At 50.9% G+C, this 22,668-nt stretch overlaps 8 protein-coding genes across 8 annotated transcripts; 4 read left to right on the forward strand and 4 right to left on the reverse strand.

Annotated features, from left to right (window-relative positions):
- Window positions 1-91: 91 nt before the first annotated feature.
- BO97DRAFT_392371 (transcription factor domain-containing protein) lies at window positions 92-3,983 on the reverse strand. Its single transcript, XM_025693865.1, has 6 exons — window positions 3,399-3,983; window positions 3,204-3,337; window positions 2,754-3,142; window positions 2,025-2,697; window positions 1,401-1,952; window positions 92-1,351 (listed from the first exon to the last, which is right to left on the reverse strand). The coding sequence occupies exons 1-6, from the start codon at window positions 3,522-3,524 to the stop codon at window positions 262-264; spliced, it is 2,964 nt and encodes a 987-aa protein (XP_025550488.1). The 5' UTR covers window positions 3,525-3,983; the 3' UTR covers window positions 92-261.
- A 204-nt stretch (window positions 3,984-4,187) lies between these two features.
- On the reverse strand, window positions 4,188-4,883 carry BO97DRAFT_478639 (uncharacterized protein; the record flags this gene model as incomplete). The annotated part of the gene is made up of 2 exons (XM_025700637.1): window positions 4,188-4,473; window positions 4,705-4,883. 2 exons carry the CDS (start codon window positions 4,881-4,883, stop codon window positions 4,188-4,190), a joined length of 465 nt encoding a protein of 154 aa, XP_025550489.1.
- A 2,619-nt stretch (window positions 4,884-7,502) lies between these two features.
- BO97DRAFT_101856 (bZIP transcription factor) lies at window positions 7,503-9,397 on the forward strand. Its single transcript, XM_025689839.1, has 3 exons — window positions 7,503-7,664; window positions 7,725-8,026; window positions 8,755-9,397. The coding sequence occupies exons 2-3, from the start codon at window positions 7,759-7,761 to the stop codon at window positions 9,291-9,293; spliced, it is 807 nt and encodes a 268-aa protein (XP_025550490.1). The 5' UTR covers window positions 7,503-7,664; window positions 7,725-7,758; the 3' UTR covers window positions 9,294-9,397.
- Window positions 9,398-10,605: 1,208 nt separating this feature from the next.
- BO97DRAFT_425651 (uncharacterized protein) lies at window positions 10,606-11,007 on the reverse strand (the record flags this gene model as incomplete). Its single annotated transcript, XM_025697083.1, has 1 exon — window positions 10,606-11,007. The coding sequence occupies one exon, from the start codon at window positions 11,005-11,007 to the stop codon at window positions 10,606-10,608; it is 402 nt and encodes a 133-aa protein (XP_025550491.1).
- Window positions 11,008-12,179: 1,172 nt separating this feature from the next.
- On the reverse strand, window positions 12,180-13,416 carry BO97DRAFT_425652 (Eisosome component PIL1/LSP1 family protein; the record flags this gene model as incomplete). Its single annotated transcript, XM_025697084.1, has 4 exons — window positions 12,180-12,790; window positions 12,852-13,035; window positions 13,090-13,223; window positions 13,299-13,416. The coding sequence occupies 4 exons, from the start codon at window positions 13,414-13,416 to the stop codon at window positions 12,180-12,182; spliced, it is 1,047 nt and encodes a 348-aa protein (XP_025550492.1).
- A 2,150-nt stretch (window positions 13,417-15,566) lies between these two features.
- On the forward strand, window positions 15,567-19,163 carry BO97DRAFT_443979 (tRNA (34-2'-O)-methyltransferase regulator RTT10; the record flags this gene model as incomplete). The annotated part of the gene is made up of 3 exons (XM_025698418.1): window positions 15,567-15,584; window positions 15,640-18,342; window positions 18,390-19,163. The coding sequence occupies 3 exons, from the start codon at window positions 15,567-15,569 to the stop codon at window positions 19,107-19,109; spliced, it is 3,441 nt and encodes a 1,146-aa protein (XP_025550493.1). The 3' UTR covers window positions 19,110-19,163.
- A 496-nt stretch (window positions 19,164-19,659) lies between these two features.
- Window positions 19,660-21,293, forward strand: BO97DRAFT_454221 (SGNH/GDSL hydrolase family protein; the record flags this gene model as incomplete). The annotated part of the gene is made up of 5 exons (XM_025699101.1): window positions 19,660-19,718; window positions 19,768-19,850; window positions 20,016-20,262; window positions 20,333-20,588; window positions 20,696-21,293. 5 exons carry the CDS (start codon window positions 19,660-19,662, stop codon window positions 20,897-20,899), a joined length of 849 nt encoding a protein of 282 aa, XP_025550494.1. The 3' UTR covers window positions 20,900-21,293.
- A 121-nt stretch (window positions 21,294-21,414) lies between these two features.
- Window positions 21,415-22,651, forward strand: BO97DRAFT_347339 (glycoside hydrolase family 5 protein; the record flags this gene model as incomplete). Its single annotated transcript, XM_025691850.1, has 6 exons — window positions 21,415-21,508; window positions 21,562-21,617; window positions 21,664-21,816; window positions 21,861-21,925; window positions 21,971-22,068; window positions 22,122-22,651. 6 exons carry the CDS (start codon window positions 21,415-21,417, stop codon window positions 22,649-22,651), a joined length of 996 nt encoding a protein of 331 aa, XP_025550495.1.
- Between the last annotated feature and the right edge of the window lie 17 nt (window positions 22,652-22,668).

Genomic DNA, 22,668 nt, shown 5'->3' on the forward strand with positions numbered 1-22,668 from the left:
ATGGTTTATCCTTGAAATGTCTTTCATCTATGTGCTATTAGAGCTAACGAAAAGAAAAAGTATTGTTTGATGTATGGTATATTCTGCTTTTACCCATTAAACGATGACTATGCCAGTGAAAAAGAATGAGCGAAGTCCCAGAGATCATAATTTCGTCACGCCCTCTTCATTTACATACAAGCACGAAGAGGATCTTTCTTTATTAGGATTGTATGCTGCCCGCAAGCACTGATTTAGCAGCAGGCCAGGCAGCCGGCAAATCTACATTGGAAATGGGTAAGGGCCGGGAAATGAGCCGTTCATCCACATCGCGTTCGCCTGCATGACTTGCTCTACTGCGTCAAGAGTGCCCGTTTGACCCTGAGACGTACCACTCGGTTGTGGCACAATGTTGGGCCCATAAGGCAGACCCAGATCCATTGGTGTTGGGCCCATTGCCTGCCCACCAAAATTCGGCTGGTCGAACTGTGACAGCGGTTGTGTTCTCATGGCACGCGTGGCGTCGGGGTCGACTACCGGTTGCGATTGTGCTTGCGGTTGCTCCGACGCAGCATGATTGAAGTCGAGTCCAAAGATGCCATTTAGAGCCTGGGGCGACAATTCCCAGTCTGCCGTCAAGGGGATCTGCCACAGACCTGGCTGGGCGAAATTGAAGTTGTCGGAGTTGACGGAGACGGGAAAAAAGCCGGTACTGACACTATTCAGATCGAAAGGTTGCTGTTGGGAGGCACCTGCAAGGTGAAGGGGAGTTGGTGTGGCGGATTGATTAGAAGATTGTGCTTGTGGCTGTTGGGGATATGTCGTGGTAAGAGGAGGGGTTGAGATGGTCAAAGTGTCGGGTTCAATATCCGGACTAAACTTGTCGGGAACAACGTAGCCGGAGGAGTTGATCTGGGGAAGACCTTCGATGTTTGGCGAGATGTGGTGTGTATTATCGTTGGTAGCAGACGCTGAAGAAGAGGATGAAGTAGCCGAGGAAGGATCAATCCGCGACTGGGAATCAAGGTGGGTTCGTCGATGACGAGAGTGAGAAGCGTGATTTGGTGTGGTCATGGATCCAGTGGAGTTCTCGTTCTTGTGGGCCTGGCACGAACTGCTTTTCATGTCGTTGGGTTTGATGACCTTCTGATCCCGCTCGAGAAGGTTGCGGGCAAGCCGTTCAAAGTTAGCACTCATCTTGGTCATGAATCGAGCATAATGACCAGGTCCATCGCCGGGTATAAGTGTTGCAAAGAAGGTCGCAGCCATGGTGAGAGACTGCAAGTCTTCTTTGGCTTTAGGATGTTGAGGGTCTTTCAAGATTTTGACGAAGATGTTCATTACTGCAAGAAACACGTAATACAGGAGAGACCTATGGAATGTTAGCTTCGAGAAAAGACCTCGACTTGGAGAGGCTTTACCATATCCATGCAATATCGCCCCACGGAAGATTGTTGACTAGTTTGAGAGTATCCCGTGCCGCCTGTACGCAAATTTCTGAAGAGGCATTAGCCTCGCTCAAGATCAAGCCGTAATGATCCGGCACAGGGTGTCCTTGTGCGATGTGATTCATCGACGCAAAGTGAAGCAAAACTGGAAGACGATGAATCATGAGCATGGTATTATAGTAGACGAATTGCAGACCAGCGGATGCGAAACCAAGCAGAAAGTCTTGACCTGTTCCTCTTTTCTTCAACCGACATTCGAAGGGATTGGCGTTCTTCCACTCTTCGAGTTCTGCGTGGAGTTCTCGAATGTCGTGGAAGATTACCGCCGGCGACTTGTGTTGCAGGGCTTTCGTAGAGTAGAGCTTGCTATACATCCGACTCTTGATCACGGTAATTTTACATAGTTGACGGAAGAAAGAATTGTGCGTCGACTGAACAAATGCATCCTCCGTGTTATCGGCGGGAAAGTCCACGTCGAAGTCCTCATGATTCTGGATGGGGCTGCTCCCCGCGCGTATACACGTACTAGACAAGCTCGCGAGTCAGATTGCTCCCTGACAAGCTTAGCGGGGAGAAAAAAGTGCTGCGTTGGCTCACCTCTGGTCAAGTATATATGCAACCCAAAACACTCTGCGCCTCTGCTCCTGTTCAGTAGGGGAAAGGCGAGGCCTCGCAATATTGCGGTGTAGTCCCATGCGATGACATGCTTGTACAGCAGCCGTGATGATCGGCAAGGAGGACTGGGTTCCGGAATTTCCTCGGAGGAAAAGAGCCATGCCCAAAAGAGCTTGTATGCTAAGAAGATCTGTTCTTCTCAGCGACAGCTCTACAAAGACCGACATGGCGTTCTTGTAGTACAGCCATGCCCTCTCCCTATCCTTCTCGGATTTCTGACAATTGGAGAACCGATATTCGTAGGCCAGAGATAGTAGAATGTTGATACTAGCCCATCGAGCGGCATCATCACATGTCTGCTGCGTATACTGCCACTCTACTAACTGCATAAATGTCGCTTCATGATACAGTGGAAACAACCGATTCACAGTGCGAAAGTAATCGCGCAATAACGCAAATACCTCTGCTCGAGGAGGTAGCGGCTTGAACACTTCTGAGGTGAAAATGTCATGGAAGACGTCCGGCCGCCAGTAGTCCCATGGGTTATCGCGAGTGGAATCGGAGAATATGATGTTCACAAGCTTTGTCTCACCAGTTTTCCTCTTGATCCATTCGAGTCCTTCTCGTGATAAGATAGACATGGATGAGGATCGTCCTAGAGATCTATCAGTCGGAGCTTATGGGACGGAGCATGGTGAAGCGTAGACGTACCGTAGTACCTATATTCCTCCCGATTGTCAAGGACAAAAAGAGGAGCATGAGGCTGGCTAGATTTGAGAACAGTACGTAGTCCGTCCTTGGGAGATACGGGCGTTATATGTGACTTTCCATTCTCTCTTGACGCCTGAGGCGGTCCATCGGCCAAATCGGTCGAAGCTTCTGAAGTTGACGGTCCCGAGTTGCGTCTACTGGCGCTACCGCGAGGACTGAAATATGGAGAAATGAGCTCGTCATCGGATTCCACATCCTTATCACGATCCTCTTCATCTTCACTCAGATAATCGTCCTGGAGCGACAGCTCTTCATCTAGGAGGCCAGCAGCTCTAAGCAGAGATTCTGTCCTTCTAACTCGTTCTTCTAATGTTCTCACATATTGGGTCCTAAACAAAACTTAGCCCGGTCTCAGAGAAGCAAATGTTTCGGCATGAGAAGAATGGTCACCTTTTGAGAGTCTCCCGTTTCTCTTTTCTTGTGGTGAACTTGCACGTTACATTGCGGCGCTTACATTGGATACAAGTGGTATCAGACCCTTCGACTTCGCATTTGATCTTCCTCTTGTAACATGTCTCACAAGCCTGCATCAAATGTTTACTCACGTGCTCTTCTTGATCGCAAAACAAGACGAGGAATGCTTACCAGTGGGTTCCGCCTCCGGCTGTTCAGGTCCTGAGCACTGCTGGAGCAGGTGTCTCTTGGGCGAGAAGAACTAGATTGAACGCGCCAAGAAGCCGAGTAACTGGTGCTCGGATCTGGGCTCTGCATGACTTTGCTTAAACGAAGCAATCGGCTACTATAACCAAGAAACAAGACGGGCCCATACTAAGAGGGCCTGGTGGATCACCTGAGAGGCAGACGGTATGTAAAGACGATCATGTACCAGAAAGCGATGAAGGTGGCATCGCTCGTCCAAACACGACGAGCAAGAAGCAAACGGATGAAAGAAAGGCAGGAAGTCTGGCAGAAAAGAATGACACCAGCCCTACCAGGCAAATATACAGGGGAGCAGAGGTTGGGTGGTGAACGGCAAACGAATGGAGGCGGCGCTACGCGGGATGGATCGAGCCTTACGCTCTAAAGCAGCCCGGCTTCCGTTTAGTGCAGGGGATTTGAGACGAGTGGTGCACTGCTTAATTGTCCAGGCAAACTGCTCAGAAGCGATGGTAAAAGACAGTCAAATCATAGAATATGTGCACCATCAACAATAGGCGTTAAGGAGACCCGATCAAGTGTGTCGACTAGGATCTTTTATTTGTCTGGTGACATTTTGGTGTTCCCTTTTGGCAGGGATTATTAATGCCGCGCCAGTTTGGAAAGAGATTTGTCGAGGCTCGGCGAGTCGGCCCTTCCAACTTCCGTCCCGGACGGCAACTGAACACCCCTTTCCGATTTGTCGAGGGTCTCGAGTCGATAGTGATACAAAACCCCTCAGAGCTCGGCGATCTTCAAGTCCTTGTCCATGTTCCTGATAGCATTCTGGATAGCATCAGGATGAAGACCGTCTGCCACTTCGGACATCACATCGTTAAGAGCATTGCCGGAAATGATTTCAGTCTCTTCCTTGACGGTGAACGCTACTTTTTCCTGACCTATCCGGTATTGTAGTCCCTTCTGGAAAAAGCGTCGGCCGCTGCTCGTAGAAAGTTGAGGAGTACGGAGTGCCAAAAACTCCCAGTAACCACTGTCTGGGTGGTTGCCGCGGCAGACATGAGCTCTTATATAAACACAATTAAGCTCTGGCGGAATTCGATTGGGAACTTCCAGAACACAAATAGTATCAAGCCTTCCCCGCATTCTGGAACCGGTGCGTAAAGCTTTTGCCCCGCGATGAGCGGTGACGCTGGGTCGTCGGTCTAAGGACGCGACAGTACGTCAGCATTCTTGCGCATTGACTGGACTTGGCCTGATGCGAAATCCTAGTTGAAAATGGGTATGGGCAACTCACCGCATGATGCGACCGAGGAGGTTGCGAGCCGGTGGTGAATAGCAGTTCTGAGGGTGAGATTGCTGCATGCTACCAGAGCATGGCGTTGGGTGCACTGATAGTCGTGCCGACACTTGCAGGGCGATGTTGTATAAGCTTTGGTCCCTGTCAATCAACACGAAGCAAAGATCAATCAACATATGATCATGCTGGGCAGTTTACTTTTAGGAAGTCGTATGGTGAAGAGCACATTGGACAGTAGACATATAACCAACGTCTCCTGATGAAACACATCGGCTTTGAAGCAGCTGCTTCGTGATATTCATCAATAAGACGCCATAGTCTAGTTAATGGCATCTGTCAATTCTCCAAGCGATGAATGATGTGATTGCCCGCGGGGGCCGGCGCCGGCGGGCGAGTTGAATGGAGTGCCTAGTCGGGAAGTCGCTCCTTGAGCGCGACCGAAGCAGTGCAACCACCTGAACCGCAAGTACAGAAGCTCCTGTACTTGATCAGTTGATGGGTACATGCAGTCTGAAGCTGCATTCAATAACCTATGATTCCTGACCTTACGTATAACGATTTCCAATGCTCATATCACCAATGGCCAACTGACTACTTCTAACTAGAAGAGAAATCCTACGTGATGGACATCGGCGCTCCCCGTAGATAGCAAAAGCGGATAAATGGACAACTGAGGCGCTCAGTGAAACTGCTGCTGGGTCGTAGACGTTGATGAGGAGCTGCACTGCTGAGTTAGTGGGAGAGTAGACTACGCAGGTGGCGCGAAGCTGTTAACCGGCCGTCGGGAATAAGAGCATGGACTGTGCCATAGTGGAAATGTATGGAGTATGGGCCGCTCCGGACGGAAGTCAAGCGTCCGCGGAATAATGGCCAAGCGAACCCAGTGGAGTTGGAGAAAGTAGCGTGGAACTGAGAACCAATGTCGATCAGGGACTACCGTAGAAGTTACCGCTAGGATGAAGAAGCAGCCCTCGCTGTGAGCAGTGCAGGGCGTGTAAATATATACATCCCATGCCAGATTTGTCTTTGGCGCACGACGCACACGGTCAATACAATCAGATCAAGATAGAGCAGCAGGCCACGATCTTGAGCTTAAGGACACGATCGTGCAGGATCTGCCTGATAAAAGATCTTAGAAAAGCCAAAGAACATTAGATGAGTCAGCTTCCTTCTCGATTTGTGCGATCCATCTAGTCAATAGCTAGACAATGCCTAAAGAGAGTCTCGAAGAGTCTCGGGGAAACTACGGCGGTTGAACAAAGACGTGGAGCGCGGGGAGGGGGGAGATATTGGCACCTGGTTCGTCCGGTGAGAGGGAGCCCTGTGAGGGTGGAAAGTGGAAAGACACCAAAATAGATTGTTGAGAGGAAGGCTGGCCAAGAAGTGAAAGGTACAGCATCTCGTTAATAAGAATCAACGGCGTCGACCGCAATCGGTGGCAAAGGCATCCGAGTGGCTACGGTTTTCTCCGTGTAATGAGAATTGAAAGAGAGGCATTCCCAGAATTTCCCAGGGCTCGCTCGGGCTGCGAGCTTAGCAGCACACAGCACTTGTTCTTGCAGCAGTGGTGGAGTCTGGTGGGTGTCCTGAACCGTAAAATCGGACTGAAGATAATCTGGGCCAGGCTCGACCAGTGAGAACTGTCTAAGCCGAGATGATGTAAGTTCCGAGAGCCTCCCCTGAATAAGCGGGAATTCTGATTTCGAAGCACGGAAGTATCAGTTGGGAACTTGATGAAGTGGTGGGTGAAAGTTGGAAGTTGTTATCCACTGCGGAACCTGGAATCCGCTCATCCATGCTCTCTTCTGACCATGATCGATCACTCGGTAGGTGTTGCAGGTACGCGTTGCCGTCTGGAGGTAAATGTAGCTAAAATACCTGATGACGAATATGTACTCCGTAGTGACAGGAAGGAAATGATTGAAATTGAGAAGAATTGAAAGGGGTCCGTGATTGGGCCCAACAGCGGGTCGTCTCCCCTTTCCAGTCTGCGCATTGCACCCAGCTTTCAATTGCACAATGGATCCATGCTGTGGGCATTTGCGCTGTGTTGACGTCCGCCCGCCTTCGGTCTCCTGCCCATTCAGATATCTCCTTCTTCACACCCACTTTCCCCTCTTCCAGTTTCCCGAGAACTTCTTCTCAACCGCTCGACATTCTAGGTTTTGGAAAATCCCTTTCACCCAGATAGCAGAAATTCTTACTATATAGTTCCCTTTCCCTCTCCTTCCATACACCCTTCCACTCTTTCTGCCACTAAGCGGTGAAGCTGATTGAACTATCCCGAGGTAGCGAAACTGACCAACCACAGAGTGCGATCACGACATTTCTCCATTCTATCAGATCATCCGCTAGCCTTGGCCGGGCCATGAGACGATCACCACCACTTTGTCGTATTCGCTGTGTGCTTATTCCCTCCCCCCGGTTTGATGCTCTCTTTTCTCATCTTTTTGCTTGGATGATACATGCTCGGATTCTCTATTACTGGCCCTTCCCCCTACTGTGTGATCCTGCATCTCCTGCTCCAACGCCTCCCACTCCATCCATGATCATTCACCCACCTTCCCTTTTACTCCCCTCTCCCTTCTTCCTTGTCTGATCCACTCAACTAAACTTATTGTGTCTTATTTCTGTCTGATTACTCGTGCACTTTTGCGTACGTGGCTAGCCGTCTCGGGCCATGCCATGACCATGAAGTGATTGCGGAACAATTTATCTTTGCTACAAGTCACCCTCCCAACGTTTGCCCCTTCAGGCAGCCAGAACGAGAAAAAAAATATTAAAAATTATTTTCCCTTACCGTTTGGTCCGATTTGCCTTTATTGCCTAGAACCGACCTCTCCCCTCCTACTGGGCTGATCTGGGGTTCGACATTGACTCCAGCTCGCTCTTGTGGTGGCCATCTATCATTCTCTGTTGGTTCGGGGAAAAGCAAGCCACCCGGCATATATTGGGAGGCAAGCCTTAGGTCGAGAAAAACACTTTTAATAAAACGAACCTAAATTAGAGGACAGGAGCCAAAAATCCTCTAAAAAGCCCTCCACTGCCAAAATGTCAGATGAGCAAAACCTCGCTCGTCAGACAGCCTCGAGCTTCGATAGGCTCGAAAACTTCAACTTTCTGCTTTCTCGACACGATCCCAACCTGGCCAAGAGTCGACAGTACTCCTTTGACGCCGAATCGACAGCTTTGGCCTCCTTTCAGAATTTGAACATGGATTACGACCAGACCGAGGGGATGGGCGGTCTTTCCGTCAGTTCATATGATAGCATCGAGGACGAGCGCAGTCCGATCGATGTGCGAGGATACCCGCATTATGGTAAGTTCGAAGCTTCGAAGTTATTGTCAATGACTCTTATTGTTGCATTGTTGGCGCCATTTCCAAGCTTTATGGTTCGTTTTTCGAATTCCTGGCCCTACGGCTCTCCGATGGGATATGCTGGAGCTACTGCGGACTGCATGTAACAGCAAACGACTTTCTGTTTCTGGGAGTCGATGGGTTTCCAATCACTATCGGTTTGATTGATTGATTGTCTTACCTGGCTGCCTGATGGGAATGTGTGGCTTTACCGTTCTATTTCCTTTTCTAACCGCCTCGTGCCCGCCTGTCTCCTATGTCCCTTGTGTCTCTTTCTCCCCTTGCTGCTGTCTCCGACTCAGCAATGATCAATCATTGCGGGAAGGGAGATCCTGAGCTCTTCGGATAAAACGCTTCTTCTCTCGTGCGCGAACTGTTTTGTTGCTAATCGGATTTCCCACCTTTTGTCCAATCTATTTCCGGTGCCTTGTGGTCGTCTGGCGATGAGTGCAATGCTCTATGTGAGCACGCAATCGTCCACACCAATGACAACGTCGGGAGCCTTGTCAGTACAGTAACGGACCCTTAAGCCAAGCTCTCACCCCTTGGTGTACCTAGATCCCCTTCCATGTGCCCCATATCTTGCTGCTCCGCTTCATTGTTTCTTTGCCTGTTTTACTGTGGCTTTTCTTTTATCTTATCGTTTTGCCGTCTACCTCTATACTTTGGTGTTGACAGCTCCCCAACAGATCAAATGCTTTCCTATTCAGCTCACCCACTCTACCCTCCCATCTCATATGGGCCTCCCGATGACCTCGCACATGTCCCTGGGGCGCTGACTCCATCGGACGTCTCCTCTTCCATATCACCCCCGAACGGCGCGATCACCAACACCAAGTACAGCACACAGATCCCCGGCGACCACCTCGCGTCGGCTCTCAGTCAAGAAGAGGGCTGTCGCCGCGCCACCGAAGAAGACCGTCGCCGGCGGAACACGGCCGCCAGTGCCCGGTTCCGCATGAAGAAGAAGCAACGCGAACAGGCGCTGGAACGCACCGTGCGCGAGACGACGGAGAAGAACGCCTCACTGGAGGCCCGCGTAGCACAGCTCGAGATGGAGAATCGATGGCTGAAGAACCTGCTCACCGAGAAGCACGAAGCCAGCTCGACCCGGCTGGCGCCGCCCCCGACTGACAGCAGTGCCTTGGCCTCGAAAGGTTCTAGCGTCACCGGCCCCGGCCAGAAACATATCCAGCCCAAAAAGAAGGGCGTCGGCACCGATAACTGAAGCCCCAATTCAAAATTAATTGCGATGAAAACCCACATTTGAATCTCCACTCGCCATATCAGAACCATACGTACACCTCAACCAGCACTGGTTTCTACCTCGTCCTTTATGCGACGCTGGTAGCTTCGCATCTGTTTTTGTTCTCATATCCTTTTGCTTTTGAAAGGCTGAAGATCCGTCTTAGGATGGAAAGTCGGATGACGATGTAATGACTTTTCCTTTCTTCTACGTGCCTTGCGTTTATGCGCGCGCGAAACCCAGGCTAGGTTCATTGATTACCATGTTTTCGTATATGAGGGTCATATACATGTGTTTGTTTCTGCAAGAGTTTGGGGGTTGTCACTTGCGATCAGGGGGACAGGGATGGGATCAAGACACCTCGATCCTGTGGTTATGCTTTGGTTTTGTCTTTCTATCTATATATACATTGCTTCGTGCATCTGTGTGATGTTTCTTTCTATCATCTACTGCGCAAATCGGAGTTCCTGGGAGATTGGGGGTATTCGATTGTCCAAGTTCTGGGCCACAGCTCGCATCCTATTTACTTTATAGGCTGGAATTACAGTTTGAGCAATTTCATGCCAGGCAGAGAGAGAGTGAGAAAGAAGAACCCTCTCCCTCCCCACGGGGAAATTCACCCGCATGAAACCAAAAAAAGACCAAATGACAGTTTTTCGATGAAATAGGATTCTCTCCTCAATTGATTGGCGTCGATGATCCTCCCCCCCTCAAGAAAATTGCGCCATCTTGAAACCAAATCACACACTCGCTCCCGGATTTGAGTTGTCAGCCTGATCCTGAAACTGGTATTTTCTGCAGCGCCTAATCCGGATCGAGCAACGGTCTTTAATTTCAAGTTGCTTCTGGTTGGACAGTCGGTTGAGGAGATAGATGATCATCGATCCGGGTGCGGGTGATATTGACTGCGAGAGTATAACTCGGGTCGCTGGATAGCGTGACTCAGGCTCCGTTCTGGTGGCCTTCCCCGGTCGTAAATGGCCTTAGGCCAGAGTCAAAGTCCCGTGCAGCATGCAGCAGCAGTGAGGGAGGGGCAGGTGAGTGACATCACATCATCCCCTGTTCAATTCGGCTTTCTTGCCTGAGGTTCCGGCGTTCTGAGGGACGAGGTCAGGTCGCGGGGTGGGTTGCCGGATTGGGGTAGCTGACTCTGCGGGAGCTTCGAGCCAGCCCGGAGTGCAGTGACCGGATTAATGGTTTAGCTTGAGTGTAGGTTCTATTACGGATACAAAGCTTTCTTTACTTTTTTTGTTTCTACAAAGCACTGACCTCAGTCGACTACTACCGTGCCTGGTTACAAGTTGCAGTACTTTCCAGCACCACAGCCTCCACCCACTCCCCCTGCACTCACAATGGCAGCCCCGACGTTGGAAACTAGCAGGATGATGCCGAATAAGATCGCCTGCTGCGAGGGCATAGTCACTAGTCTGCCTTGGTAGTTACCCTCAAACTCATTTTGTTCTTGCGCAGCCAACAGCAGGTCACATAGACCCACGATAGAGCCTACTTCGTTGACAGTGAGCGTCTTCGCTGCAGGTAACAGCACGGAATCAGAATGATGCTCAGGTGTGCAGAGCATACAATCATCGAGGAGCAGCCGGTTGCATACCAGAAGGGCCTGCCGACCCCGTAGTTGTATAGGACCATGGCCGTGTTGAGAATCGCAGTATTCCACACCCAGAAGTATACAACCCATTATGCAATTGACCCGTTTGGATTCACCTCTGAGAGCCATAAAGCAACTTACCGATACCACGAAAAGAAACTGCACGAAGTGAGCCTCAGAATCCGCAGAGCAGGAAACATATTATGAAGCCCATGCGTAGATCAGACATACGTCTCAATTCCCCGACTATCCACTCCCACCGTCATCTTCCGCAGTCTGGTCGGCGCGACCACCGTAGCGACGTCTGCTCATCACGCGATGCACGAGGCAAAGCCAGGCCATGGGTGCGTTTCGGTATTTATGTATGATGGAGGATCTCCGAGTCAATAGTGAAAGTTGTCAAGCGAGCCGAAGGGAAAGCCATCGATGGAGTTTCGATTGAAGTTGTTTTGCAAAGGTGCAATGTCGCGAATTGGTCAATAGGCGCAAAAATGGCGTCGATTGGATGCTGATGGTGACTCGGCCGAGGATTCCCGCCGTGATCTAAGCTCAGCCTTGACACAAAGACCATTGTGGAGGCTTGAGTATCGTATAATATCGATTTAGGGTGTTTTAGTTGAGACGTAATGCATGATTTGGATTGTCACTGTAATGTTCTAGATGAGTGCGGTGCGCTCACTTCGCTCGGCTAGATGCCCGTGTTGACACAAAAAGATATACTACATGTTCCCCAATCATCCTGTAGTCCTTGAACAAGAATCAAGCAACGTTCGCAAGTCAATTGATTACTACTCAGATCCTAAACAACATGACTGCAACCAAGACGAAACACAACCAGAAACCACAAGACAAATCATGTACCTCCCCATCACCGTCAAACAGGCAAGTGGTATAGTATTACATTAGTCGATTAGACAGTAAAAGGAACCTCCCGCGAAAAGACCTATCCCGTTGCATCGCAGGCTTGACCTCGTACAAATTCTCCCCCTCTGGTGCACGCCTGGATATTATGTTCTGTTTTGCAGGATAAGTATCGTCATTGGAACTCGATTAATCATAAGTAATTCATCGGGGGTGAAAGAAAGAAGAACATATTGATGGCATAACAATAACACATCAAGCGGGAATCTCGATGGGGGCAATATGAATAAACCAAATCACAGAATTAGTAGCGTACTCCAGGAACCTTAATGATCGTAATATTATCAACCGGACCATCTACTCCTTGGTAGGTGGGCCATCTCGCGCATTCAAGAGCCTCCTTAGCCGGCTGTGACGGGCTCTCTCTCCTCTTCTCGACCCCGAGTCTCATCGTCCAGGGTACTGGCAACTTCCTCACCATCTTCATCGTGGTGGTAGGACGAATGCTGGTCCGCTGGCACCCATGAGTCACGACCCAGAGGCTGGTCCTGGCCAGAGAGATCTACTCCCTCGCGGTTCTTGTTCACTCCCTCGCGACGACGCTGCGACAGGGTGCGGGAGCGAGTGGACAAAGCAGACTTGACGGATGCCTTGGAGGTGACCCAATTGGCGAGCGCCTCCTCACAGTCCTGGATGATGGCCTTGCTGGCATCATAGCCGTCGTAGGCGTGACGGGTCTCACCGGGGGTAACCGGCGTATCGTCAATCAGGTCCAACAGGTGCTTGCCGTAGCCGGCGATCAGAGCCACCTTCTCGCAGTGCTCACGGAGCGCATCGAATTGGTACTGGAACGCGGCCTTGAGCTTCTCGCGGGTGATGTTGGAAAGCTGGGCCTCGGCGACGAGCGACTCGGCTTCTGCGCGGACCAGCTCCTGCTCCAAAACTACGATGCGGGGAGAGTTGGGGTCCTTGTACTTGAGCTTGGCGATCTCATCGGTAATCTTCTGCTTGCCTGTGGAATGGATGCGCCATCAGTACCCATGATGCGGCATTAGAATGCAGGGAAAACCCACGGTCACGACTAGGCTGGACGGAAGCTTCGATGTTGCGGATGCTCTTGATAGTAACACGGTACTGGTCGTAGCGATCAACGAATAGATCCTCCAGCTCTCCAATCTCGTAGAGCAAGACACCGAGCTTGTCAGTGATATCGGACACATCCTCGTCGCAGTTCTCGCCCCAGATGGAGAGTTGTTGCTGAGGACGTTAGCAGAGTATTGACAAGGCAACTGAACAAAGGCCATAACATACAGCAGTCTCCATGCGCTCCCTGGAGACCATCTCCATGCTGCGCATGACGTTCTTCTCCATTTTGACCAGCTGAGAGAGCTTCCGGGCTAGGTCTGGCCCGAACGCGCCGGCGGCGTTCTTGCGCAAGGCATGGCCTGTACCTTAATCGTGTTAGCAGGATGGGAGCAGACGATGATTGAGGCTCGCAAGCCTCAACGATGAACACGCACCGAAACCTCCTTTACCGAACAGTCTGTTCGACTTGGTAGAGGACAATGGCGGGGGAGGGTTTTCGATCTGTGAGGCGGTGGGAACGCGCGACTGGCGCATAGAATAGGTGCGATGCATGGTGACTAAGTTGATCGCTGTTGTCGCGAGGGCTTCAAGTGAAAGGAAGGAGGAAGGAGAAAGGGAGGATATGAGAAGAGAATTTCACGGAGAAGGACGGTCGGAATCCTTTCTAAGACAGAACTTTTTTGCGCAGGAGTGACGTGTGGTAGAGGGTGCGACGGGATGCGACGGGATGCGACGGAAGAGAGACCGACGAGGGTTGGGTGGAACCTGCAACCGGTTCGAGATCTGGATCAGTGGACTGATGATCGACTAAAAGCCGTGGATTGAGCGAGGCACTGACTGGTTAAGCGATCCTCGAGGGGGGGGAGGATCGATGACACTCTGGCGCTCTGGGTCCTGAGGATCCCCTTGCACTGCAAGATCGAAGAACTAGAAAAAAGAAGTGGGCGGTTGCAACGCTTTGGAGGCTGGTGACGTCGAGACTGGAGAGTGAAGCTAACCCAATTCAGTAGGGTGAGGCTTGGTCGGGCAGTAATGAGCACACTATTTGTACGGTGAAAAGAGGTTGATCTGTACGGGAATTGACAAATCAGAGTACGCAAGATGAAGTGCACCGAGCTAAGCTCACTTTGAATCTTGAGATAATTGCTCAGAGATGTAGAATAGAGAGGCTAGAAATGCAAAACCGTCGAGGAAGGGCTGATATACCACCCTCCGTACCACCATCCGATTCGCGACGTCATCGCGATCCGGAAAACGCCTTCCCCATATCTGATGTCATCGATCGCTCGCGCTCGATGAACTGAAGATGAAGCTTCAATTCAAAGTTTGCACGATGCAATCATGTCACGCCCACTGGAAGCTAGTTTGCTCAAACTTTGCATGGCTGCCTAATAGTAGGAATTCACGCTCCATCTGTGAAGAAGGAAAATCATCGCCTAGTGCGCTTCCCAGCCCCGTGGAGGTCTTCGGACCGGGAATGACAATTATCCACCAAGCTATGCTCTGAGGCTAATGTGATCCCAAGATACACGTAAATTGCAAGTCTCAGATCAATGCGGGTCTATAATTTAGATTCCTATGCCGCACAGATGCAGTGTTCTCTGGTTCACAGTAGTGATCGCCCATTTCCGCATTCGGAGCATCCAGAATCAAATCTCCTGGCAATAGCTTGGCAATGGAATCGGCACTGCAACATCATGACGAACGGTGGGGTGACATAGCGAATTGTTGCTGCATGACGACGGCCGAAAAATTTTTCATGCAGTCCATGATTGAAAATTCAGGAGAAGCAGCCATTGAGTTCTGTACCTTGTTATCCTCATCGGTTCATGGTGTCCACAGAGACTTTTCTGATGTGCCTGGCCATAGCAATTGGGCTTCCTGACATCTTGAGGTGGTCAGTCAGTCAGACCTTCCGAAGTATTATTCACGTAGAACCGTGCTCTCTAGAATGGGTTCTCATCGACTACTGGGCCAGTGGGCGATTTTCTTCTCGACACCTGACCTGTTTCAACCCAATTTACCTAACTCTTGGCTTCTTCATCGAGACCGCTGGATCTGCTGCACGAACTCAAGCGCACAGAACGCTTTGAATGAAGCTTTGATCAGCATTCCTGTCCCCTGTGCCTGTTGATCGGTGTCTCACGGGCCTCTGAACCAATCCGCGTATGTCTCAGATTGGATATGCAGGCATGTTTAATCCTTGCATCCCATGTCAAATGAATGATATCCGCAACAAATCCCTGGGACCTTGCAAACCTAGATTAGAAGTGACCGGAGCAAGTGATCCTCCGGTCGATGGGGCATTTTTAGCGGGCGGGATTGCAGAGCATCACGAATCATTATAGAAAACACTTGCAATGTGCAGCAAGTCAAGTTTCGAGGGAAGGGCTTGCAGTATTATCTCCGGATAAGATTGTGCGCTGTAACTAAGTCTGCTACAAAGTACGGAATCCGCTCAATCATTCTTGGATAGATGATGGACCTAGGTACTCCGTCCAGTGCTCAAACTACTGCCCATCACGTGCCACTTGGGTCTGAATAGGGAAGGTGGGCTTTTTATCGCGCTTACTAAGCATACTCAGAAATTCTGGAATTTTGAGCGAGGGGAATGATTCTCCACGCGGGGAAAGCCACCGCTTGTTTGTCACTGACAAAACATCTAGAACCGAGCGGACCGATGTGCCGCGCTGGTAGCATCAATGACTTCCTCCCTCGAGGTGAGTGGCTGTTCTGTTCCGCCGGTGACAGACCTGTTGCTAACCCGTTTACAAGCACATTGACACATGCGTCCCGGTAACTGCGCTGAAGGCGCTGGTATTGAAAGACGTCAGACTTCTTCTTCAGAGCCAAGGAACCTATGTCCGCCTCATTCATGAAGAAAGCGGGCGACTGCTTGCTGAGCTGAAAGTGTTCAAGAGGAATCACGTCCATGGGATCGTTGCTCTTGGCCACCAAGAACAAGGCCAATATGCTCATTTCGTTGCCTGGGGAGGACAGTCCGTGCGGGCGTTTAGTTTATGCCTCAACGAAAAGGAACTGAATGCAAGCGTACAAGCTGCAAGCTCGGAATATCTGGCACCGGATTGGATCCTGGCTGGATGTGCGCTTGAGGCGGATGGCGAAATTGAAAATGCTTATATGTTAACAGCTCACAATGCTCTCCTGAGTGTACAGCTTTTCAGACAGACCAGAGCTGATTACGAAAAGGTTATCGAGATACGCCAACTTGTGGCTGGGGTGAAGTCAATCCTCTACTCGGCAAATGTTCTTTCTCTGTCCAAAGCTCATATCCTGGTCGCGGCTGGCACTGTCTTTGGTGAAATTATAGTGTGGTCGTGTTTCTTGCCCGAGGATGCTTTTGCAACTGCGACTGGGTCAATTCACCACTTCTTTACGGGCCATGAAGGCTCAATCTTTGGAGTGCAAATTTCGCCTCCCATTCCTTCCTTGCGCGGGGGTCGTGATGGACGACTACTGGCTAGTTGTAGTGACGACAGAACCGTCAGGATATGGGACATTTCTGACTGCGAGCGTACGTCCCGTCACGACACCCCCGCCTACTCAACCGACGGATTCGAACTACGCGGTACAGGATTTGGCGCAGGATCTGGTGACAATGAGCTTGGGTCTGAGTCAATTCTCGCGAGTGCATTTGGACACTTGGCCCGCATTTGGGGTGTCCACTTCCTGCCTATCAAGCAAGGACCGGGGAAAGTAAATCTGATTTCACGTGGTGAAGATGCTACATGCTTGCTCTGGGATCTGACCTGGGATCCGTCATCGGAAAACCCCCAGTTTGAACTTGCGGAAACCATGTCCGTCCGAAAACATACGGGCAAACATATTTGGGCACTCGAGATGCGCCACACCGATACAGACACAGTGGTCTATACCGGTGGTGCCGATGGCGCTGTGAAGAGCTTCACCATTGAACTGCATGGCAATGGAGATGTTATTTTGCCGAATTTGCGTAACCGAATTGCGACATCGATAGATGCTCAAAGCCCCGAGCCTCACATTGAAACATCAATTAAAGGTTTTGGATTTGTCTCTCAGGACTCGTTTGTTGCCACGACTGTGCGGGGTGAGATTCAGATCGGACGAATCGGGACTGGGCATGGAACTACACGTCATATCCTCAAAGAGACTTTGACTGTCGAGGAGGACCTGCGCTCATATTCAGTCGTCACGGGTCTGCCACAGAAAGGAATAGCTCTCTTAGGTAACGCACGAGGCTTGATACGCTTGTATGATCACAGCACCAGATCCCTCACCAAAGTGGTCGATGCGGGTCAAAGGCCAGTGGGATTGTACGCACTTGATTACCAGCCTAGCACAGCTGGAACGTCTGCGAAGTTGTCATTCGTTGCAGTTTACCCCAAGGCCGAGAAAGCCGATCTCATCTTGGCTACATTGGCAGATGGCGCAGAGCCGCACGTGGATAAGATCAAGCTTGACCTACCTTATGGCTTCGGCGTGTCGACTGCAGCCTTGATCCACAATGACCAGTACCTTGCGCTAGGATCCTTGACAGGCTCATTCGCGGTGTATCAAGTTCTAGTGTCAGACATGCTTCAACCGGTCATGCCTTCTTGCAAGGTACATGGTCGCGAAGGTCTTAGCTTCATCACTTCGTTTGCATCACTCTATGGAGAGAGCGGATTAGAACTGCCGTTCTTCATGACATGTGGCCGCAACGGAACCTATAGCATCCATGAGCTGGTCTTCTCAACCGGTCCGGAGCCCTCGGTGTCCCTGAAAACGCTCCATTGTTCTTCGCTTGCTTTTAATTGTGAAATCGCGGGCGCTTATATCGACCATGTCTCCAAGGATCTAATGTTCTATGGATTCCAGCCAATGGACTTTGTGCTCTGGAATGAGTCTGCTCAGACAGAGGTCGCTAGACATAATTGCAACGGAGGCCGACGATCCTGGGCGTTCCAACCAAGTCAAGATGTCGCTTGGGCGGGTTCTTTCATCTGGATTCAGTCGGGGCTGACTGCCCTGTCGATACAGCCTGATGCGACTCGTACCTTGCGTTCTGGAAGCCATGGCAGGGAGGTGAAGGACATGTGTGTCACTCAGAACTCGGATGGGCAGGGTCCCTTGTTTGTGACTGGATCAGAAGACACTAACGTGCGGATATTTGCTCCTCGTGACCCGCAGCTGGAGAGTCGCTGGGGCGCATTCAAATGCCTGCGACTTTTGAGAATGCATCATACCGGCATCCAGAGCGTAAGCTGGTCTAGCGACGGTAAAGTTCTATTTACGAGCGGCGGCTATGAACAATTCTTCGTTTGGCGGACGTGCTCGATCCCTCGATTTGGCTTGGGAACTATGCTCGCGGGAGAGTGCCCTAAGAGCGATCCCAATTCCGATCTACGGGTGACGAGCTTCGATACGCTGGAAGTGGACGAGGGAGAGGCGGAGTCTGGATTCCTTCTTTGCCTGACGTATTCCAACTCCACCATCAAGGTATGTACCGCGCTCACTATATGTCATGTTCTATGCTGATTTTCCAGATCTTCCATTACTCTTCGACCGACAAAGGCTGCTTCACCCTACTCGCCAGTGGTACCTACATGAGCAACTGCCTAACCCAGGCTCGGTTGATTCTGAAAGGGTCTACCTTGAGTCTCATTACGGCTGCGACCGATGGCTACTTTACTCTCTGGAACTTGACTCCGGTCCTCGAGCGATTCTATACTATCGCGTCGCCGTTGATCCCCACACAACCTATCCGCGGAGCGTCGATCATACCGGAGACTATCACCTGCGAGAATCGATATCAGATCCACTGGAACAGCGTCAAATCTATGGATCTGGCTGACCTGTCCGACACCTTGGCGCTGATCGTCGCCGGAGGAGATGACAACGCAGTAACGGCCACTCTCCTAGACACCACCGGGGCCGGCGACGCGACATCCACCGTGACCATTCCCGACGCGCATGCAGCATGCGTCACGACGGTTCGCATCCTCAAGCACCTCCCAGACCAGGGTAATGGAGTTAGTAGATTTGCCGTTGCTTCCTCGGGCAATGATCACCAGGTCAAGATCTGGTGGATCGACGTAGACGCCAGCAGGCATGGGCCGGAGAGGATCCAGATCGGTCAAGCACTGGAGAGGTACAGCTGCGTGGCGGACATCTCATCGCTAGATATTATCCACGATGGGCAATCGGATCATGCCAAGCTGGTTGTGTGCGGCGCGGGCATGGAGATGTTGGAACTACGGTTGTGAGAGGGCAGATTAGCTCCTTCTCTACGATGTGATGGGATGCACATATACCTTGACATAGAAAATAGAGGCATAGCAGATTCGTTGACAGTTTTTGAGGGGATGTAATTAACCGCGTCCAAGCATCATGCCAGGCGGACATCCCGTAACCAAACGGGTATAGACCGATAACTTATCCTGGAAGCAGGGGTTGGTTGCAGATCGGAGGAGAGCTTGACCCCGCACCAGGAACAAACAAGTAGGTTAGACCATATAGCTGCAGAAATGCACTTAACAGGAGGTGAAGTGGTTGGCTCCCGGTTAAATTCGACTTCCACTTCATCTCGGTCTGTTCTGTGATGCAATGCATGCTATGGCAGAGGGAGAGTAGACTCGGGGTAATAGCAATCGAGCCGTGAGGGGAAGCAATCTATTCAGAATCCAGGAGTTGGCATATAAGAAGACTCCAATAAGGCCCAATGGCCGTTATTCCTCAGTAGTTCTACCTTCGGTGTCATCTTCGATATAAGCTTCTCTCACGATGATGTTTCTTTGGTTATCAGCCATGCTCGCCATGGCTAGTGCTCAGCCATCGTCTCGAGCAGCGACCAGTCCGACTTATTTCTTCACTTTGTATGACGTCCGTCTCTCTCTTTGGGGCATTTACTAACGAAAGAATCAGTGGTGATTCGTACTCCCAGACCGGGTTCAGTGCCTCTGGGACTCAACCTTCTGCTGCTGCGCCGATGGGCAATCCGGATCTAGGTATGACCAGTGGCTTTCATCTCTCGATCTGCACTATGTTTGTCCCCTACACACAGTTCCCTATAAGCTTTTCCTTGACACAGCAACCTACACATTGTGCCATCCATCCCAACTTTATACCAACCCCCGATCCTAAAAAAACCATACATACTAAAGAACCACCAGGGATCGGCACCACCACCAACGGTCCGAACTACATCGGGTACCTGACCACAAAAGAGAACGCCTCCCTAGTCCTCTCCTACAACCTGGCCGCCGGCGGCGCCACCATCGACAACGCCCTGATCCCAGCCTACCCAGGCGACGTCGCCGCGCAGCTCCGCCTCTTCGAGGACGTCTACAGCTCGAAACCGGCTTCCGCACCCTGGACGTCGAAGAATGCGGTCTTCGGTTTCTGGATCGGGATCAACGAGTGCGTTAACTCCTTTTTCCCACCACCTCCCTCCCTCGATCTGGACAAAACTAACCATATGATGCCGCAGCATCGGCAACGCCTACGCGACGACCAACGCAGAAACCTACACCCCGCGCCTTATCGCCCGCCTCAAGAAACAGGTCGCCCAGATCCACGCCAAAGGGGGCCGGAAGTTTCTGTTCTTGAATGTGCCGCCCACCAGCCGGAGTCCCTTTTTCTTGGACCAGGGGAATGCCACCGTGGCGCAGCATGCAGCTTACTTGGCGACGTATAACCGGAACCTGAAGGCGATGGTGGAGGAGTTCAAGAAGGAGCATAAGGATGTAAGTTCTTTCTTTCCTCTAAAATGATTGAGATTGAAAGGAAGGGTAAAGGCTATTCGATAACTCTGTTCTCGAACGCGGGCTGGGCTAATCGTGGTCTGGGATAGGTCACCACTGTCTTCTATGATTCGTGGTCGTACATGACCAAGGTCTTGGACAACCCCACGGCGTATGGGTTCCCGGATGCGACCTGTATCAATGATGACGGCACGTCGTGTATCTGGTGGAATAATTATCACCCCGGGATGAAGTATCATTTGCTGCAGGCGGAGGATATGAAGGCGCAGATGAAGGTTTTGGGGGGTTGGTGAGGATCTAGCTAGTATGCTTGTGGAGTCGGTGTAGTCGATGATGGGAAGTAGATGTGATGCATGGACGCAATCGAGGAAATTTTTATCCCATTTTAATCGTCTTTGAGCTACTGCGTAACTCTGTCAATAATATATACCTGGAAAACCTCTGTGTCAGAGTCTGTACATCCATGCCTGAACCGCCACGGACAGCCATCCCCGCCAAAGCAGGACAACTGTTAATCTCCGTGCCTGTTTCACCCCAGATGCCAAGGCGGGAATGGCGCCGATGATCGGCGTATACTCTTGATTTCAATCATCAAACCACTCGCCAGCTGAGGAGCTGGGCGGAGGAAATGGCATGCTGATCGTCATATCAAGACTCGGTATTTGATGGAAGTGAAACGGTAGCAGGTCCGTCGACATCTCCGTTCTACATCGGGAAGAAGCAGCATCAAACCATGGTATAAAGTTGTTGACCATACCAGGCATCATCTGTGATTAGAAGCAATAATATCCATATTCGTCAAGCAGCCATGAAGCTAGTCAACCTGTTCATTGCTGCTGCCGCCAGCGTCGCAGTCGCAGCCCCTACCAACGAGCACAAGAAACGGGCTTCTGTATTCGAATGTAAGTCGCATCTGTCAAAAGGCTATCGATCGAGTATGTGCTCACGACAACAGGGATCGGCTCCAATGAGTCTGGTGCCGAGTTCGGCACCGCCATTCCTGGAACCTGGGTGCGTTCACTCCTTAGATACCACAAGCACCGACTGACCGTATCAGGGTGTCGACTACATCTTCCCGGATACATCTGCCATCGCGACCCTCATCAGCAAGGGAATGAACATCTTCCGGGTGCAATTCATGATGGAAAGATTAGTACCAAACTCGATGACGGGATCCTATGATGAGGACTACTTGAAGAACCTCACGACGGTAAGTTTGGCAAGTCGCTTCATGGGTCGAGCTGATAAGGTCAGGTGGTGAATTCGATCACGGCTGCGGGTATTCATGCTATTATAGATCCTCACAATTATGGACGATAGTAAGTCATCACCTCTGTTGAGAGGATAGCACTGACCGTTTGCAGCAACAGCGAGATCATCTCCAGCACCGCGGATTTCCAAACTTTCTGGAAGAACCTTGCCGGGCAGTTCAAGGACAACAATCTGGTCATCTTCGATACAAGTATGTCTCCCATGCCAAAAGCATTTAATGAATCTGTACTGATGAAGTCACAGACAATGAGTACAATACCATGGACCAAACCCTTGTGTTGAACCTCAACCAGGCAGCGATCGACGGTATCCGTGCGGCCGGCGCCACCTCTCAGTATATCTTCGCCGAGGGTAACTCATGGTCGGGGGCCTGGACCTGGGCGGACATCAATGACAACATGAAGGGTCTAACCGATCCACAAGATAAGATCGTGTACGAGATGCACCAGTATCTGGATTCAGACGGATCGGGGACGTCAGGCACCTGCGTGTCGGAGACGATTGGCGCGGAACGACTGAAGGCAGCCACTCAGTGGCTGAAGGACAACAAGAAAGTTGGCATCATCGGCGAGTATGCCGGAGGTGCCAACGATGTCTGTCGCACGGCAATTTCCGGTATGCTGGAATACATGGCCAACAACACTGACGTGTGGAAGGGTGCTGTGTGGTGGGCAGCTGGGCCGTGGTGGGCGAATTATATGTTCAGCATGGAGCCGCCAAGTGGACCGGCTTATAGCGGCATGCTGAACGTTCTGCAGCCGTACTTGGGCTGAGCTCGAAATTTCCTGTC

The sequence above is a fragment of the Aspergillus homomorphus genome, assembly GCF_003184865.1.
Source record: "Aspergillus homomorphus CBS 101889 unplaced genomic scaffold BO97scaffold_23, whole genome shotgun sequence".
In the NCBI taxonomy this organism is placed as follows: Eukaryota; Fungi; Ascomycota; class Eurotiomycetes; order Eurotiales; family Aspergillaceae; genus Aspergillus; species Aspergillus homomorphus.

Coding starts and splice junctions, on each gene's coding strand:
- BO97DRAFT_392371 (XM_025693865.1), bottom strand. CDS start 3,524: ATGCAGAGCCCAGATCCGAGCACCAGTTACTCGGCTTCTTGGCGCGTT. Junction 2,698..2,753: donor GGAGGAATATAGGTACTACG/GTACGTCTACGC, acceptor ATAGATCTCTAG/GACGATCCTCATCCATGTCT. Junction 1,352..1,400: donor GGCGATATTGCATGGATATG/GTAAAGCCTCTC, acceptor AACATTCCATAG/GTCTCTCCTGTATTACGTGT.
- BO97DRAFT_101856 (XM_025689839.1), top strand. CDS start 7,759: ATGTCAGATGAGCAAAACCTCGCTCGTCAGACAGCCTCGAGCTTCGAT. Junction 8,027..8,754: donor GCGAGGATACCCGCATTATG/GTAAGTTCGAAG, acceptor GCTCCCCAACAG/ATCAAATGCTTTCCTATTCA.